The sequence below is a fragment of the Numenius arquata genome, chromosome 10, assembly GCF_964106895.1.
Source record: "Numenius arquata chromosome 10, bNumArq3.hap1.1, whole genome shotgun sequence".
NCBI lineage: Eukaryota > Metazoa > Chordata > Aves > Charadriiformes > Scolopacidae > Numenius > Numenius arquata.
In genome coordinates this window covers 52,171,798-52,189,371 of record NC_133585.1, presented here as the reverse complement: position 1 = coordinate 52,189,371, position 17,574 = coordinate 52,171,798, and the positions used below count along the sequence as shown (strand labels likewise).

At 43.2% G+C, this 17,574-nt stretch overlaps 1 protein-coding gene across 6 annotated transcripts in view; it reads left to right on the top strand.

Moving 5' to 3' along the window:
- Positions 1–17,574, top strand: part of TENM3 (teneurin transmembrane protein 3) — a 322,908-nt gene that overhangs the window by 277,518 nt on the left and 27,816 nt on the right. For 4 of the 6 annotated variants that reach the window (XM_074154472.1, XM_074154470.1, XM_074154469.1 and 1 more), the window contains 6 exons: positions 219–362; positions 3,707–3,956; positions 4,392–4,412; positions 10,397–10,629; positions 11,174–11,328; positions 12,149–13,023. In XM_074154472.1, the coding sequence (XP_074010573.1) occupies positions 219–362; positions 3,707–3,956; positions 4,392–4,412; positions 10,397–10,629; positions 11,174–11,328; positions 12,149–13,023 (1,678 nt within the window). The remainder of the gene's footprint in view (positions 1–218; positions 363–3,706; positions 3,957–4,391; positions 4,413–10,396; positions 10,630–11,173; positions 11,329–12,148; positions 13,024–17,574) is intronic. The other 2 variants (XM_074154473.1, XM_074154471.1) reach the window with 1 other exon arrangement.

Below are 17,574 nucleotides of genomic sequence, written 5' to 3'. Positions count from 1 at the left end.
TACTTTTAATAACTAAAATTATTTTCATAGTCCAAGATTGCTTTTTAAGGGATTTTGGAATTCTGTTTAGTATTTTCAATACATCTAAGGAAGCCATAGGGATTTTCAGGTAGCCTGGGAGAGCAGAAAAACCTCTGTACTTTAAAGAAATCAAATTCTTTAAACCCTTCTTCTGAAGGAGACCCTGTGCTTAATGAGGAAATTTGCTGTTATTGCAGTGTCTGTAGGTTATGAATATGAGTCTTGCTTGGATCTAACCCTGTGGGAAAAGCGGACTGCCGTTCTGCAGGGCTATGAACTGGATGCCTCCAACATGGGCGGCTGGACGCTGGATAAACACCACGTGTTGGACGTTCAGAATGGTAAGGAGTTCATTTTCTTCTTGCTAATGTTAATACTCCACTGCCCTGCACTTCAGGTGTCTCATTCTTTAGGTACCTCATTCTAACTTTCCAAATGTTTGCTTTGTTATTTTAAAAAAGGAAATTATGGAATGTTCTGCATATGGTAAACGCTTTGAGCTTTACAGTGTATGTTGTGTTTCTTCATCCTATAAATATATATCATTTATAATTTCATCTAACAGCCTCAGCCTGTGTTAACTATGCTTAGCAAAAAAATCCCAACCCAACAAGGTTAAAATTGTTTTGAAAAAGTGAAGGACGCTACGGAGACAGTATTTCTAAAACAATTGTAGGTGTCAGCATTGTTCTTGCGATTAACTGTTTGTGTGTAAGAGTATCTTGAGCAATGTTTTCACTTCCAGTTTTCACGACGAGTGAAAATTAAACAGCAAGAGGAGACATTCCTGCCAAACTGAGAGCTCTTTGCTCCCAATATGAGATCCCTCATAGATGCAGGGGTTGTTCCTCTTCATCTCATGAAATCCCCAACCCCAACACGATTGGGAACAGTTAGCGGTGGACACCGTCTCTTCTGGAGGATGAGCACTCATTGACACTCCTCCCATCCAAATCCTTCCCCGAGGTGAATCCTCCCTGGGATGCCGTGGTCGGCTCAGCGCAGAGCAGGTGATGCTGCCTTGAGTCAGCGGGGACACTTGTGCCCCTCATTTCAGGACAGAGTCCAGTCACCAGTGAGAGAGTCTTCCTTAATTCCAGTGAAAAGATGAGGAGAAATACAGAGGTGTAAGCACCGTGCCTTGGCACCAACGTAGATTTGCCCAGGGTGCTACTCACCAACTGCCCGGAGGGTGCCCCATGCTGAGGAGACCCCAGCTTAACCCGGAACAGCAGGAAATTTGGAAAAATTCGGCTGGAAGCATGTAAGAAAGGTGAAATAAGCAGAGTCACATGGGTGAAGGCATTGGATTTGGCCCAAGGAGTTGGTCCCACGGGATTTTTATGCAAAGGAGGAGCCCAGAAGTAATTCAGCTGGAAGAACGTAGCTTCTGCAGTACCTGGTGTCCCTTGGAGGTCTCCCAATAGTAGATGAATCCATCTACTGTTGCCCCATCCCTGGAGGTGTTCAAGGCCAGGCTGGATGGGGCTTTGAGCAACCTGGTCTGGTGGAAGGTGTCCCTGCCCATGGCGGTGGGTTGGAACTGGGAGATCTTCAAGGTCCCTTCCAGCCCAAACCATTCTGTGATCCTATGAGCTTGTTTTGTGGGATGTTCTAATCACCACCTAAAGCAGTGCTTCTGACTGTTAGAAAGACAAGGCAACCAAATCAAGGGAAACGGTGTCATTGCACCTAACTGAAACCATCAGAAAACCCTGTGCAAATTATTGTTAAGGTAATCCATCTAAAAATGTAAAGAGCTATAATTATAAATATATATATAAGATTGATTCTGTTCACAAGGCAAATTGATGGTGGCTTTAAATTACGTTCAGGAGTACATTTGACAAGTAATGACTTTTCAAAGTGACGTGTGTCTAATTGAATAAACGAAGTGGAGAGCTGTAATGACAAGGTGGATGGGCTGGGGAAATTTATTCCGAGGAGAGCGCAGAGAGTGTTTGTACGGACATCCCGGGCTCCCGCGGTAAATAGTCTAATGTACATCTTTTAGTCTGGGATAATAGAGGAGAAATGTGAAGGACCAATTTTTCAAGGTAATGACAGAATAAATCAGGTGCAATAGTGCTCTGTGCTGACTTGTAGAATTCCTCTGATGAAAATTATGGAACTCAGCTATTTCAGGCAAAATTATGGTGCCGTGATTGTCATAAATGATGTAATCATAGGAGAGGGGATTTCGTGTACTGTTAATGCATTCTGGCTTTAACTATTCATGAAAAATACCTTCTCCCTCTTTTGATTTAGATTTCTTATTTAGATTACTCGTCGTTAGGTTTCCGTAAACCATTTTCATTCTTCCCAATTTTATCATGTATATTGATTTTACGTTTATAATCCCCTAAATTTTATAGCATTAAAAAGCAGTGAAGGCACTGAAAACATATAAAGAGAAAAGCAAGGTTATTTTTTTCTCCTACCTTTCCGTATAAAGAGTGCATTTGGGGAGTGAGGAGAGAAAGAGGAATAAGTCTTAAATTTCTTCTGAGCATCTCCAGAGAGAAGTGTGTCCCTCAGCCCCAAACTGCCTCTGAAACTCGGGGCACACAAGCCATAAAACACGTGTCACCCTAAAGTACAAAGTGACACGGGGTTTACGTGGATTATACGGCGGAAAGACACGTTGTGACTAATGAGTAAAACCAGAATAACTGACCATTTCCAGAGCTCACCTCCATGGATTCACTGGGAGCTGTAATGATGAGGGTCCTGGCAACACTGTAACACACTGTAAATTCACTTCTTTTTTTTTTTTTTCCCTAAGACTGAAGATTTACCATAAAGCCCACATTTTTCTTCTCGGATTTCCTATGGAGGCTCTAAGGAAGAAAAATACTGCTGGCGCATTGCTTTGTCTTCACGAAATTATTGTTCCTTTCATGCCTCAAAGCAGAATTAAGTTTAAGAGGCAGGTTGGCCTGGCACCACATTTTTTTTGTTGTTTTGACATTTTTAATAACTGCCTATAACTGCAGACATGGTATCCAGGCAGACTTTGTTGCCAGAGGTACATTTTTATTGTGAGCTGAGTAAAGAGTCTCTTAGAATGTAAAATTGAGGCAATCCCCAACTTTTTGAAGTAGCTCTTTAGTTAATATTTACGATTTGCAGCAGTAATCCACTTTAAATTACATTTGGCATCGTATTCATATTTAGTTATAGTAGGACTTTAGCGATACAATTTGCAAATATATTTTTTTTTTGTTTTTTATAATATGTGCACAGTTAGAATTTCAGTCATTTCTGGGGAATTTCAAAACTGTGAGGATTTGGGAACACAGCCCTTGATTTCCTTCCCACCTTGCATTTCCTTCAACATGACAGTTTTTATTTTGAATTATATCTATTAAAATTATTAAGGTCTAAAAATAAGAACAACTGAAAACTTGTTTGGGTTTTAAATGCTCGTATAATCAGTGTTTCTACCACGTTTTGTGGACAAGAGAGTTTAATGCTTTGTGTGTCTGTGACTATAAGTGTTTTGATACAGTTCTGTTACTTGGAGTGAGAAAAATATGCTGGTGAAACAATCAGAAGTCCATTAAATTATATTGATGAACTAAAAGAATATTTAGAATATTTATGCATCATTATTCATACATACATTCCTTTTTTTTTTTTATAAACTATTTTCTGGTTTTGTGTTTTCTTCATTACCTGCTAGGAATCCTCTACAAAGGAAACGGTGAAAATCAGTTTATATCTCAGCAGCCCCCAGTTGTCAGTAGCATTATGGGCAACGGGAGGCGACGCAGCATCTCCTGTCCCAGTTGTAACGGTCAAGCCGATGGTAATAAATTGCTGGCTCCGGTTGCCTTAGCCTGCGGGATAGACGGCAGCCTCTACGTGGGGGATTTCAACTACGTTCGGCGGATATTCCCGTCCGGAAACGTAACTAGTGTCCTGGAGCTAAGGTACGGGGGGTTTCTCTCATCTTGGACTTTCGGAGTTGTGAATTCCTGTTGCTCACTAAAGTATGGAATAGATTTCTGACACTGTGTAAGTTCAAGTTTCCAAATGCTTTTAGGAACAAAAAAAAAAAAAAAAAAGGCGATTCAAAAGATCTCAATACATCTGAAAAAGCATTTAAAGCTGAAGTGAAAAAATTTTACCCTGCTAAAATATTTTAACTCTGCAAATCTGATCTGTGAGAATATAATCTACCCAAAGTAATTATTCCATGGATTTAAAGAGTTAACCTATGAAGCCGACACCAGTGGACAAAAGACAGTCCTTCACCATTTCGCTAATGATCGATGTAAATGTTGCCTTCTTGTCATCTTCTAACATCCTTTCTGAATGTTTTCCTAATATTGTTTTTCTGTTCTTTTTTACTTGCTCCCACCAAGAAATAAAGATTTTAGACATAGGTAAGCATTCCTTAAAGAAGATTTATATTTTTCTAACTGTTCTCTTTTCTTTCTTAACAAATGAATGCTTATAATGGAGAAGTCATTTCTGAGATGTATTACTAGAAAAGAGGAGTATTTTTCAAAAATAATGAGTTCATATGTTTTAGTTATGTCAGCTGTCAGGCTGCATCGTCCTCTCGGATACGAGTTCCTCTTCTCTCATCACTCTCTGTCCGCAGTCAGGCTTCTTTCTGTGCTTGTGTGTGCCCTCCTTTGCTGTCCCCTCCTCCCTGCTCACTCCTGTCCCTGGCTGCCAGCACTTCTGCTGATCCCATCAAAACTCGCTCATTAATCAGATGCCCCAAATACGATGAGAATGGCATAAAAGTAATAAAATTATAAAACTAGCAAGTTGAGCTCATTTCATGAGACTTTTGATGTCGAGTCTTTTCAGGCTCACGTTTAACGGGTTTGTTTCTTTAAAGGTGAACTTCTCTTAATGGTGTGAAATAATGATGTGAAAGTTGCAATTGTCCCGTAATAACACAACTCCAGGAGCTGAGATTTTTAAAGTGCACCAGGATTCATAAGGCTGCTCATAAAACCGATAGTAATCGGAAGGATTGTAGTGCAGCATTCGTCTGTCCTGCCATCACTGCAAGAAGAGAAGGGGGTGGGTGCTTAGAATTGCTGTGTCGCAGCCACAGACAAAACCAGAAAACAGAGTTATGTTAAAATCTTGTTGGATCCATGAAACCCTTCAAGACTCTGGGGCGGAATTCCTAAGTACAGGGCTCAGCAGATCCGCTGATCCCCCTCTTGGCTTTTTTGCTGCCAGTCCTTTTCCTTCCTTGTTTTTAAACAAATCCCAGAGAGTTGTACCTCAGTTCTCCTTTTTTTCTTAAATTCACTTCACTTTGGACATACTTCGGATGGGTTCTATGTTTAAAAAAGGGTGTTTCAAACATGTTAGGCCAAAAATTCCATAAGTAAGGTGTTGGCATTGGCGCTAATGATCAGAACTGGGAGTCAGTGCACAGTCTGCCAGGTTTTATGTTCTTTTCCAGGTGTGACTCAAAAGCAGTCTCTCCTATTTGGTGGTTTTAGGTTTTCGCTATTACGTTTAATTTGCATGTTTTCCACTGCTTTTAAAAGAATTATATCCCTCGTGGTGTCATAAAGTTGTGATTGCAGCTGGATAAGGCATTGTCTTGGCAAATGTACGGAATAATACTCTAAGTGGGAATTTGGAACGGACAAAGGGGATTAAGGAACGGACGCGTGGTGAGGTTTGGTTTGCTGTGATTTAGTTGCCAGAACTGTGGTCACAGGCTCAACTGCGGCGTCTCAGAGCCTTGTATGTAAGATAAGAAAAGCCAAGAGTGGCATCTTTATGCTTAATAACCCCTGACACAGCTTTTTATTTTACTCCTTTGGCTGATTTTTATTTAACGCCTGTAGACTTGTAGGATCCCCCAAATCCTGGGGCCGTGGGTTCCCCAGTTTAAGGTCACGCCGTGAGACCAAACAGCTTCTTTTGCCCGTGGGGAGCCCTCTGAAACGCTGAGGTTTCCATTTAAATTGCGATTTGGAGAACAGCCCTCAGCAGACCACTTCACAATATATAATTACGAGGTATCGAAACTAAAGAAAATGCACTAAAACATGCATTCAGCAAGTAAAACTAATGAAGGCGGCTAAATACTGGCTCAGATCTATTACCCACTCAGGCGTTGAACTTGCCTACGAACACAGGACGGAGAGTGATGTTCCTCCCACCGCAAGGAGCTGGGGCTCTCAATTAGAGAGACAACATGGATCAAATCTCTCTTCTCGTGTACCGATGACCTAACATTCTTTTCAGTCTCAAAGCTAAACTGATGCCTTTATACACGCGGGTGATTAATGCTGATGGGCATTCATGGAAGAAGTCGTTTTTAGAAGGACTTTGAAGGCAGGGACGTCATTTGTAGGCTGTGGCGGAATCCCAGATCTCTAGAGAGCCAGGAAAAAGTTTAGCAAAACATAAAACCAGCTTGGAGGGTACGTGGCTTAGAAGGCACAGGGTGAATGGGAGGGAAATGGGGGGGCTGAAGCAGGAAGAGTATTTTTAAAGAATTTATCTTTCCATTTACAAAAATGGAGAATCGTGCAGGTGATCTGAGAGCTGAAGAATTAAAAGATCATAGAATCATCATAGAATTTCTAGGTTGGAAGGGACCTTTAAGATCATCTAGTCCAACCATCAACCTAACTCTGATAAAAAACCATCACTAAACCATGTCACTAAGCACTATGTCAACCCATCTTTTAAATACCTCCAGGGATGGTGACTCCACCACTTCCCTGGGCAGCCCATTCCAAGGCTTAATAACCCTTTCAGTATAAAATTTTTCCTCATCTCCAATCTGAACCTCCCCTGGCGCAACTTGAGGCCGTTTCCTCTTGTCCTGTCGCCTGTGACTTGGGAGAAGAAACCAACCCCCCCGGCTACACCCTCCTTTCAGGGAGTTGTAGAGAGCGAGAAGGTCTCCCCTCAGCCTCCTTTCTCCAGGCTGAACACCCCCAGCTCCCTCAGCTGCTCCTCAGGTGTCGGGCAGATAAAAGCGATGGGAAATAGATCATGGCAGCTCTGTGCGTGTGCGTATTGCACACGTGTGTGTGCACTGCGGATGTGAAGTGCTGTTATGATTATTCAGCACAGACGGAACAAGTTAATTTGTAGGTATTTGTCTTTCTAGGAGCCCACGTTGGTGTGTTTGCCACGTAACTGCAGGTTTTTCAGGGCTACCGACAGCGATGAGGCGATACCAAATGAGTCAAGAAGTCACTGGCCCTGGATTTTACTCCTTTGCATTTGTTGTTATTGGTAGAAGGCAAAAGCTTACCATTATTTCAAGCTACACAATAGAATAGAATAAGCTCTGTGCGGCTTTCCAGCTGCCAGCTGCTTATCCTTGTGCTATTTTTGGGATCTGCGTAGGGCACATGGATGTTTTCTGGCTGGAAAACAACAGTGGTTTGCACTGGACGGTTGTTCTGTCCCTCAGGTGGTGCCTTGCTCCTGCGAATTCATGGGTTTTTTTTTCTCTCAGCTGAAGCTCCCTCGGCTTTTTCACCTTCACCTGAAAAGAAACACTGAAGTTGAGCCTCTTGTATTGCCTCAGAAAGGAGCCGTTAGACATCTGCATATGACAAAATGGAGAGTTTATATTGATTCACTAATAATATCCTCTGCACTCCCAAACTTTGGGTGTTTGGTTGTTTTTTTTTAATAAAATGAGAAAATAAGCTATAAGCTGTATTTTTTTGTTTTGATGAGGATACACTACTTAATATGAGAACTCATCCCAAATAAGAAGAGCGTTGTCATTTTTGCTGGATTTAATTAAAACATAGAAATGTTTTCGTATTTATAAAGAAAACAGCTTTTAAAATTCTTCTTAGAAAGAAGTAATTGTGTTAGGCATAAATTATTTAGTTATCGATTTGATGGCTCTTTATTCCAACAGTTGAAAAATATGATTGAGGCAACAGTAGATGAGTTGAAGTACTTGAATTTAGATTTTAGTAGTGTAAGTGTCGTGGTTTCGGCCAAATTTACCAAAACCGGACCGACAGATGGCCCTTCCCCCCCCTTCTTCCCCCCCAAAAAGAGGAGAGAGGAGGAGAAAGAGATAAGGAGATTCAGAAGTTTAGAATGAACTAAACTACTTTAATGAAGAATTAATATTAAAATAAAAATAAAGAAGAAAATAATGAAATAGATACAATATATACAAAACCGTATCGAGCTCCCAGGATGACAGTCACGTCACCGGCAGGCACTGGGGAAGTCCCAGACTGGACTCAGCGACAGATGGGAACTGGATTCCAGCTCTGGAGTCAGGAACACACGGATTGGGATCAAAGGCAGATGAACAGACAGAGTCCTCTCTGGACGTCGGCCATCGCAGGAAGGGGCTGACCCTTTGATCCCTCAGCTTTTATACTGAGCGTGGGGCAGATGGGATGGAATACCCCAGTTGGTCAGGTTTGGGTCACCTCTCCTGTCCCCTCCTCCCCACCGATGTGACCCCTCTACGTTTTTTCCGTTTCCGACCCTCTAAGGGGGCAAATAACGGAATTGGCTGCCCTTGGTTGTTACAGCAATAAGGATAAGCAAGGGCCTCCCTGCTCACCATCCCTTGGCATGGAGCACAAACATTGGGCTGATCATTCTGAGAACGAGCCGTTTTCTCCACAATATGCCGTTAATTCCAGGGAGTTAGAGGAGGCCTAGCCAGGATGTAAAGTGACAGAACAGAAAATGGGTTCGGTTTTACTTCAAACCGGGACAATAAGAAAGGACTCTGTTTTAAACTACAATGAAATAAAATTTAATTGCACATTTCACGTTTTTCAATTTGTTTATATTTGAAGTGTCTGCAAAGTTCCTTAAAGACCAAAGTAATCATGTAGATGGGTATAATTTAATTTGCAATCTAGGGAGGTATAAATAATTTGTGCACTACACAGTGATCATCTTAAATGATCTCTGCGTAAATTAAGGTTTCAAAAATACCCTTCAACTATTTAGCACCTTGGCAATAGTAGATTTGTGAGAGACGGAAATCTAAAGAGAGCCTACATTTAATTGTTTGCAGACTTGCTGTACAGCTCTCGGCTCCGTAGCAGAGCTTTTTAAGAGGTGCTAATCGCTGTGTATTTGATTTCATTACTCGGCTTTACTTGATTTCTTCCTTCTGAACCAACATGTTAAGAGTCTTAAAAGCAAAGAAAATCCTATTTATGCAACACTTTTCTTTTTTTTCGGCGTTTCTGTAATTGGATAGCTGTAAAAATCTGTCCCTGCTAAAAGACGTTAATTTGTTCGCAAGTTGTTCCTGTTGGTCTCTCGTTGCTTTTTCCAAGTGGCAGTAGATAAAAAACGTGTGACATGAGCGCGGTTATGTATTTACAAGAGGTGACATGGAGCACTCTGCCAGCAGATGTTGGGCTGTCACCAAGGCTGGTGGGTCTGTTCAGGCAGCGCTTTTGCAAACAGCCGAAGTGGGACTGACTGTTCCGACACTCGGCTTCAATCCGTTAGGAGCCCGCCTGAAATTACCTCCTCTATTTACATGGTCTTGTTTCAGCTCTTCGTGCCCTAAATTAGGTCAGGAATCCCAACTGCAGCGGGTTAAGCTTCGACATCGTAATACGTTCACCCCAAAGGTACTCTCCAGGGCTGGTTTTTTACACCAGCAGGGGAGAAAAGAGTAATTCTCAATTATGTGGCACCAGTGGAGAGGCAAAATGTACGTTTTCTGGGAAAACGGTTAGCAATCTATATTTTCCCTGTACTAAAGCCTGTGTTGGCATAGTTAGCGGGTTTGTGCCAATGTGTACAGTTATTTGAAATGTGACTCTGAGTTAAGAAGAACGGAAAAGCTCCGCTCGGCGCTCTGCTGGAAAAGATGCCATTTCCTAACGCGTTAAATCACGCGTATCACGTCTCTGAAAGCGGTGGATTAAACAAATACTTATGACGGATGTCTTATCTCTTGCCGATGAACTAATAATACCAACTCTGCCTTATCTGTTTGTGAGTTACGGAAACCAGGGCGCCCCAGCAGCCGTACAGAAATTAAAATAAAATGGATAGGATGATAACGACAACAGAGCGTAAGCAAAGATAGAACTGGACCCGGAGTTGTTGGACTCGGGTATTTTGGTTTGGGCTGTGACAGAGACAGGAGCTGTCTCTAATTACAGAGCACGGGACCGGCCTCCGAGCATCATGGGCAAAATGGATGTTTTGTCCCAAAAAGTCTAGATTGGGCTGCCTGTGACACGCAAGATGCAAGAGCTGAGGAAGATTTTGGGGCCAAGACCTCTGCCTAGAGCATCACCATTGGTTTTAGCTATTTATGTGTTACCCAAGAAGACGACTTTTCTTCTTGATCCAACGTTAGGTGCCGTTAATTACAGCGTGTGCAATCTATAATTCCCTTTTACAGCAACAACCCAGCTCACAGATACTACCTCGCCACTGACCCCGTGACGGGAGATCTCTACGTTTCCGACACAAACACGCGCCGGATTTATCGGCCCAAGACGCTGACGGGTGCGAAGGACCTGACCAAGAACGCGGAGGTGGTCGGAGGAACGGGGGAGCAGTGCCTGCCCTTCGACGAGGCCAGGTGTGGCGACGGGGGCAAGGCAGTGGAGGCGACACTCATGAGCCCTAAAGGTAAAAACAGTTATCCCTCCCTAACTTCCAAAATAATACAAGAGTTCAGAGCCAGGGGCGTGATCTTATTTAATTACCGAACCCAGTAGTTGGCTCAAAAAGGTGGTTTTAGAATAATTTTTTTCCAATTAGGAAATTCCTCAGAGAGCTACATGGTACCTGGGTTGATTTTTTTAGGAAATATTTGGCTTTCGTGGTTATTGAGCGTTTTTAAATGCTCATTTAGATTATGTGTTTGGCAGGCTCCGTTGAAGATATAAAATCAGTGTTGCTTTTGGTCCTGCTTATCCCATTTTTCAGGTTAACTTAAAAGCTAGGCCCCTCTCAGCATACTCTCCGATGAACAGCAAATGCCATCAACAGGAGTAGATTTCAGACTGAACACGGGTTTATTATGCAAAATATCTTTACAAGCTGGTTTACGACCTACTGCCTAAGGCCATGTATCCTGCCCTTAATTCCCACTGGATACTTAGGCCCTCAGTTATGGATAACATTCACTGCTAGTGGAAAAAAAACCTGATTTCTCTTCTCTTCCCTAAAGGAATAGCGATCGACAAGAACGGGTTAATCTACTTTGTTGATGGGACCATGATCAGAAAAGTGGATCAGAACGGAATAATATCCACTTTGCTTGGCTCCAACGACCTGACCTCGGCACGGCCTCTGACCTGTGACACCAGCATGCACATCAGCCAGGTACCTTCACCTGCGGAAGGCCGAGCTGGGGCTAGAAACACAAACAGAGCTTTTATTGCCCCTTATAATAACACTGGGTGGGGTGCACAGTGGATATTTAACAGCAGAATTCGGGGAGAAAGAAACCTGTTCCAAGGGCATGAATCGCAGCGTATTCTCTCGGCTGTAAATGCCGCTGTATTCCATTTTTCTGCCCATAAAGTTCATTTTAGTTTAGAACAGCAAAACTATGAGCAGGAAGCATAAAGTCTGGTAGTAAATACTGGGAGAGTGGCAGATCCGTTAGAACTATCCGGGCGTGCTGATGCTTTCCGAACGACTAACGTCCTTAGCCGGCGAGAGGGAATGAGAGGATGTACACAAAAGAACATATTTTTCTATTTGTCTCAAGAAGTTTGCGTAGGTAGGAAGGGACATCGCTGGGGGTACGCTTACAAACGGGGTACAGTACAGCGTCTCGTATTCTGGAAGGTAGTACGATATTTTTGCTATTACAAGAATAAAAGATGAGTACTGTCCTTAAAGTACGTATTTAGGCTTTGATATCTGTCTCCATTTTTATATACGGATTCTCAATACAGAAAAGTTATGGCATTTATTGGAGGGGGAATTCAACCTGTGCAGTTCCGGTGCAGCTGGCTTTTTTTCAATGACATGGGTGTCTGAACATAGTTCCCTGAAGACCTTTAGTTTGCTGCATGTATTTTCCTACCAGTCTTTTTGTCGTGATTGGTTGAAAAATATCCTTACAGCAGTGTCTGACGGTGAATTAATTCATTTAATCTGCCGTAGTTAACTAACAAAACACTTCTCTGTTAAGGTTCGTCTGGAGTGGCCGACAGATTTAGCAATCAACCCAATGGATAACTCCATTTACGTTCTGGATAACAACGTGGTTCTGCAGATCACGGAGAACCGGCAGGTTCGCATTGCGGCGGGGAGGCCCATGCACTGCCAGGTGCCCGGGGTGGAGTACGCGGTGGGGAAACACGCCGTGCAGACCACCCTCGAGTCGGCCACGGCCATCGCCGTCTCCTACAGCGGCGTGCTCTACATTACAGAGACTGACGAGAAAAAGATCAATCGGATAAGACAGGTCACGACCGACGGAGAGATCTCATTAGTGGCGGGAATACCTTCAGAGTGCGATTGCAAAAATGACGTCAACTGCGACTGTTACCAAAGCGGCGATGGCTACGCGAAAGATGCCAAACTGAATGCCCCTTCCTCCTTGGCTGTGTCTCCCGATGGCACCCTGTACATTGCCGATCTGGGAAACATCCGGATACGGGCCGTGTCAAAGAATAAACCCTCACTGAATTCAATGAACTTTTATGAAGTTGCTTCCCCAACCGACCAAGAGCTTTATATCTTCGATGTCAACGGTACTCACCAGTACACTGTGAGTTTAGTCACCGGAGACTATCTCTACAATTTTAGCTACAGTAACGATAACGATATTACTGCGGTAACGGACAGCAACGGGAACACTCTTCGTATCCGACGGGATCCCAACCGGATGCCGGTAAGAGTGGTCTCTCCGGATAACCAGGTCATCTGGCTGACGATAGGCACCAACGGCTGTTTGAAAAGCATGACGGCGCAAGGGCAGGAGCTCGTCCTGTTTACCTACCACGGCAACAGCGGACTCCTGGCAACTAAAAGCGATGAGACGGGATGGACCACTTTTTTTGAGTAAGTACATAAAATAAAATCAGGTGCCTCGTAGTTTTATTGAGCTGTACAGGACCATTTGAAAGGTTTCTGGAGACTGATGAGGTAACTGGAAAGGTGACCCTTGATTATGAAAATCTCGGAAAGATCCTTTTTGTTTCCCCTGCTCTCTTCCCCGTCTGACTTCTAAACGTTGGGTTTTAAATTCATTAAATTCATTATTTTGAATTTCAGTTTTATATATTGAGATAATAGCGAGACAACATTTCACTCTTGTCAAGAAAGCTGTAACTCAAGGCAACCACGATTTTGTAGATTTGCATCGAAATCTAGATTTTCAGCCCATTTGCTCATTAGATTGACATGGTTCTGCAGCAAATACTGACAAGAAATTTGTCTTCGCTGCTCGGTATTTTTTCCTTTCTTTTTTTCTAAGCAAAGGCTGGATGGGTATTTTTTTGAAGTTGTAAAAGGCTGTGTTTCTCCGAGCGGTGAATATGCAGGAAGGATCTCCTGGAGGACACGGCAGGTTTCACACAGGGGGGCCTGGGCAGAAGAAGCTGAGAAAAAGAAACATGAGCGGTGGGGGGAAATGTCATTCTGGTAGGAATAAGCTGAAAACACGGAGACCACCAGCCAGGTGTGGTGTCGAGGTGTGAGCACAACAGCCAGAGGTATTAGGGGAACAGTAGGACTTGTCATTTTTCCAACCTCCAAAAAAATCTTTTCAGTGCATTGCTTTACCCTGTGTTACAGTCATTAAGTCATCGATGCCCCTTCGTAACTGCCAGGTTAGCAAAACGTTTTACAGAGTCCTCGATTATATTGACTAAGGAAGGTCATGACAATTTATAGATAAACTAGTAGAACCTGAGAGATCATGCGCAGGGTTTTATAGGCAACTTCATCCCTAAATGAGCTGAGCTACAAACTGATACGCCAAACAGAACCTAGCAAAAATGCAGCTTAAAACACAAGCAATTTCTTTCAAAAAAGATCGATGTAGAATTAACACAGGGTTTTTTCCTAATCATCTCTGTCAACTGGAAAAATATGTGTAAGTTTATATCCCTTGAAAGACATGCTAAGGTTGAGTAAAAAATGTGTCTGTAAAGGAGTGGAAGGCATAGAGATAGTGTGATAAGTAAAAGTGTTAGAGAGCCCTCAGCTGAAGTATTCAGGATTACAAAGGGCATCATGAAAATCCAATAAGTCCCTCTTCTTTTTCTTTTTTTTTTTCTTCCCCTCTTCTTTTCTCCTATCTTTATGATGAAATGCAGTAGCAACTGCTGCCAAGGTCAGGGCCTGAAAAAAAAAAAAAAAAGCCTTCAATTCAACAGACATGATAAAGAAAATAAAGTGCGGGTGTCAGGCGGTGGCAGCAAAGCCAAATATCTGTGTTCTGAGATAACTTCACGTTCCTATCGGCATCCGTTTGGCTAAGGCAACGTGCAGGAGGACGCGAAGCACCTGGATCTTGTCTCCAGCCTTTGCAGGCGCCCGGCGGGGACAGGGGAGCAGCAGGAGAGACAGGGCTAGAAACGCTGATCCCTAGCAAAGACAGCAGGCGGGATGGCGCTGCTGCCAGTTTTAAGGTATCCTTACAGTAATCTGTAAATTGGCAGGGCTTCGGGAGCGGGCACCTTCCCAAAGCCTTAGCGCACGCCTGTAATATTTAATTGGGCATCGGTGCATCCGCTGCGTGGCTTTTAGGTCCTGCCAAGAGAACAGAGAAGCTCAGGAGGATACCCGGAGGAACGAGAAACCGTTCAGTCGAGAGGGCTTGCGTTCTCCTTCTCCCGAGTTAGCCCTGTCCTAGAGATCGAATCCCGGCTTTGGGAATAGTCATGGCTATGGGAATAGGCATCCATTTTCATGGAGAGTAAACTCGGTGTTAACTGAGACGTGCAACCACTCGTTTCCAGCAGGTGAGCTGGGCAAGGCAGTCAGTTCGGGGGATAGTGAAGTCCCTTCCTGAAATTAAGGCATCTGCTGGGTACAGCAGGCACTTTACATCATGCTGCCACTCGTAGTGGCTAATTGAGGATCTCGAGTTTTAAGCAGGGCGGTAATTTCTCACCACGCTGCCTGTAGTTTTTGTGTCGCCGACAGCGGCGCGCTGCAGAAGGAGCTGACGGCTCCTGAACGCGTCTCAACGGCGTCTGCGTGACGGCAAAAGAGTGGGTATTATATTCACTATGAAGTGGTTGATAGGGCTGTATTTTTCAGCCTGGGGAGAATTTGGGGCGCTGTGTGTCACGCGGTACGTGGTTATTTACTGAGTCTGTAAGTAGCCATCGTTCACACCCGATGTGCTTTCGTGCAGAGTCTCTGGTCTGAGCTAGGTTATGTCCAGCTGGCTTAGGGAGACCCCAGAGGGCAGGCTGTTCCTCTCAGTAAATATGAGTATTATTTCCAAGCTGCTGTTTATGCAATTCCTAAACAATTACCTCCGAACAATATCTCGTTAGAATTCCCAAGCTGAAATAATTACGCAGAACGCCAGGCAATTTCACTCACCCCGAATTTGCGAGTGTGTTTTGCTTTTGCGGAAGCGAAGATATTAATCTCCTCCCCGTAGCCATGGTGAAGCGGGAATCTCTTTAATTGCAACGAGGAAGATTGAGAAGAGACATTTGGAAGAACTTCACGGGGAAGATTTTGGAGCCCTGGAGCAGAGAGACAAGGATGGTGACCCCGTGCCCTTCACAGACTGGCTCTGAGAAGAGATGAGACATCTTCAGGGACTAAGGCGGGAAGAGCGGATCCTGCCTTGGGGTAGGGGTTGGACCACAAGACCTCTCCGGGTCCCTTCCAGTCATGTTTTCTGTGATGCTCCGCACAAGTTAGTACCAAAAATAAAAAAAATCACATTGATTCTGTAAAGCTACGGGGAATAAGCAGGGGAAAAAAAAGCGCCGTGTTATTTTTCTTGCCAAAACAGCATTCTTAAAAACATCCATCGGGCATCATAGCTGCTTACTTCTTTTTAACGTAAAATCCCCACGCACCGAATTTGTGTCTGTATATTTCCCTTTTGAAGGAAAAGTAGATATAAACACGATTATTTTGCCATTTTTTATTCCAGAATCAGCAAAGGGTATTGTGACTATGCTTTTCAGAGCTGATGTTTTGTAGCATTAAACCAGACTGGGCTGGGTTTCCAGAGGCTTCTGCTGTTGCCAAAATCGATGGAAACCCTGTGTTATGGTATAAGGGCTTGTGCGGGGGGTGACGGGGTCCCCGGGTGTGAATCGCTCTCCCAGCTCTTGCATATTGACGTTTATAGGTAGTTTGGGCTAAAAAATTTTCAGCTGAAGATTCTTCTGTTGAAAAAATGGAAGTCTTGTTAAAATAGAAAGGTTTCCCTCAAACGTCAGGTGAGGAATAAGAAAGTAAGGGAAGAAATCATTCTGACTTCCTTGTTCTGTTTTAGCAATGGCAAGATATTTGCATTTCATTGCTGGATGCATTTTCTTTTCATAGCGGAGTTTATTTAGGTGTTTCATTTACTCTATTGTATTACAGGGACTTTTGACAAGGGCATGTAGTGATAGGACGAGGGGGAACAGTTCTAAACTGAAAGAGGGGAGATTTGGATGAGATCTCAGGAAGAAATTCTTTGCTGTGAGGGTGGTGAGACACTGGCCCAGGTTGCCCAGAGAAGCTGTGGCTGCCCCATCCCTGGAGGGGTTCAAGGCCAGGCTGGATGGGGCTTTGAGCAACCTGGTCTGGTGGGAGGTGTCCCTGCCCAGGGCAGGGGGTTGGAACTGGATGGTCTTTAAGGTCCCTGCCAACCCAAACCATTCCCTGGTTCTATGATTATTCAGATTCTCAAAATATTTTGGGAAGAGGATAGAATTTATATGCCATGGTGAATTTAGACTTTATTCCCACTCAAGAGTTAAAACTTTTCTATTGTTAGAATTTCCAATGGACTAGAAATGTCGTTTTTCAACCAGCTCCTAGTATCGCTGGGTTGTCTCACCCTTTGGTTGTCACACATCTGTTTAAATGGCACAAGTTAGATTGGAGTAAAAATATTGCGGTTTTAGTAATAAAAAGATCAGTCTGTGGAGCCAATTTGGTAATAGCTTCATTAACTATTCTCTTGTGCAAATCTGTTTGTACAACCGGAGCGTGGATCCAAAGAACTTAGATCATTGAGTTGAGTTCGCAGTGATTTGAGAGCAGATTCATGAAAACGATTTAATATTTTTTTTCCTTTCTTAAAGCGACTTTTCAGTGAAAAGAAGAAATCTTTGAAAAAACATTGCATCCCCAAAATTGGCAATCACTGCTCTGGCACATATTAAAGCTTTTGGACTTGTTTCTCCTCTTGGCTTTTTTCCACCGTTTAAATCACACTAATATCAGATCCAAAATAATTTTACTTTGTTATTTTATTTAGTCTGGACGTGAATTAACCTAGAGTTTATTCAGTCTTCACTTTGCCTGAAGAAGGGAAGGCCTGACATACAGGAAGCATTTTTTTTTTTTTACATTTTTTGTGGGTTTTACAGTGAAAATTGTAAGTACTAACTTGAATTATTTAGGATATCATATAATCTC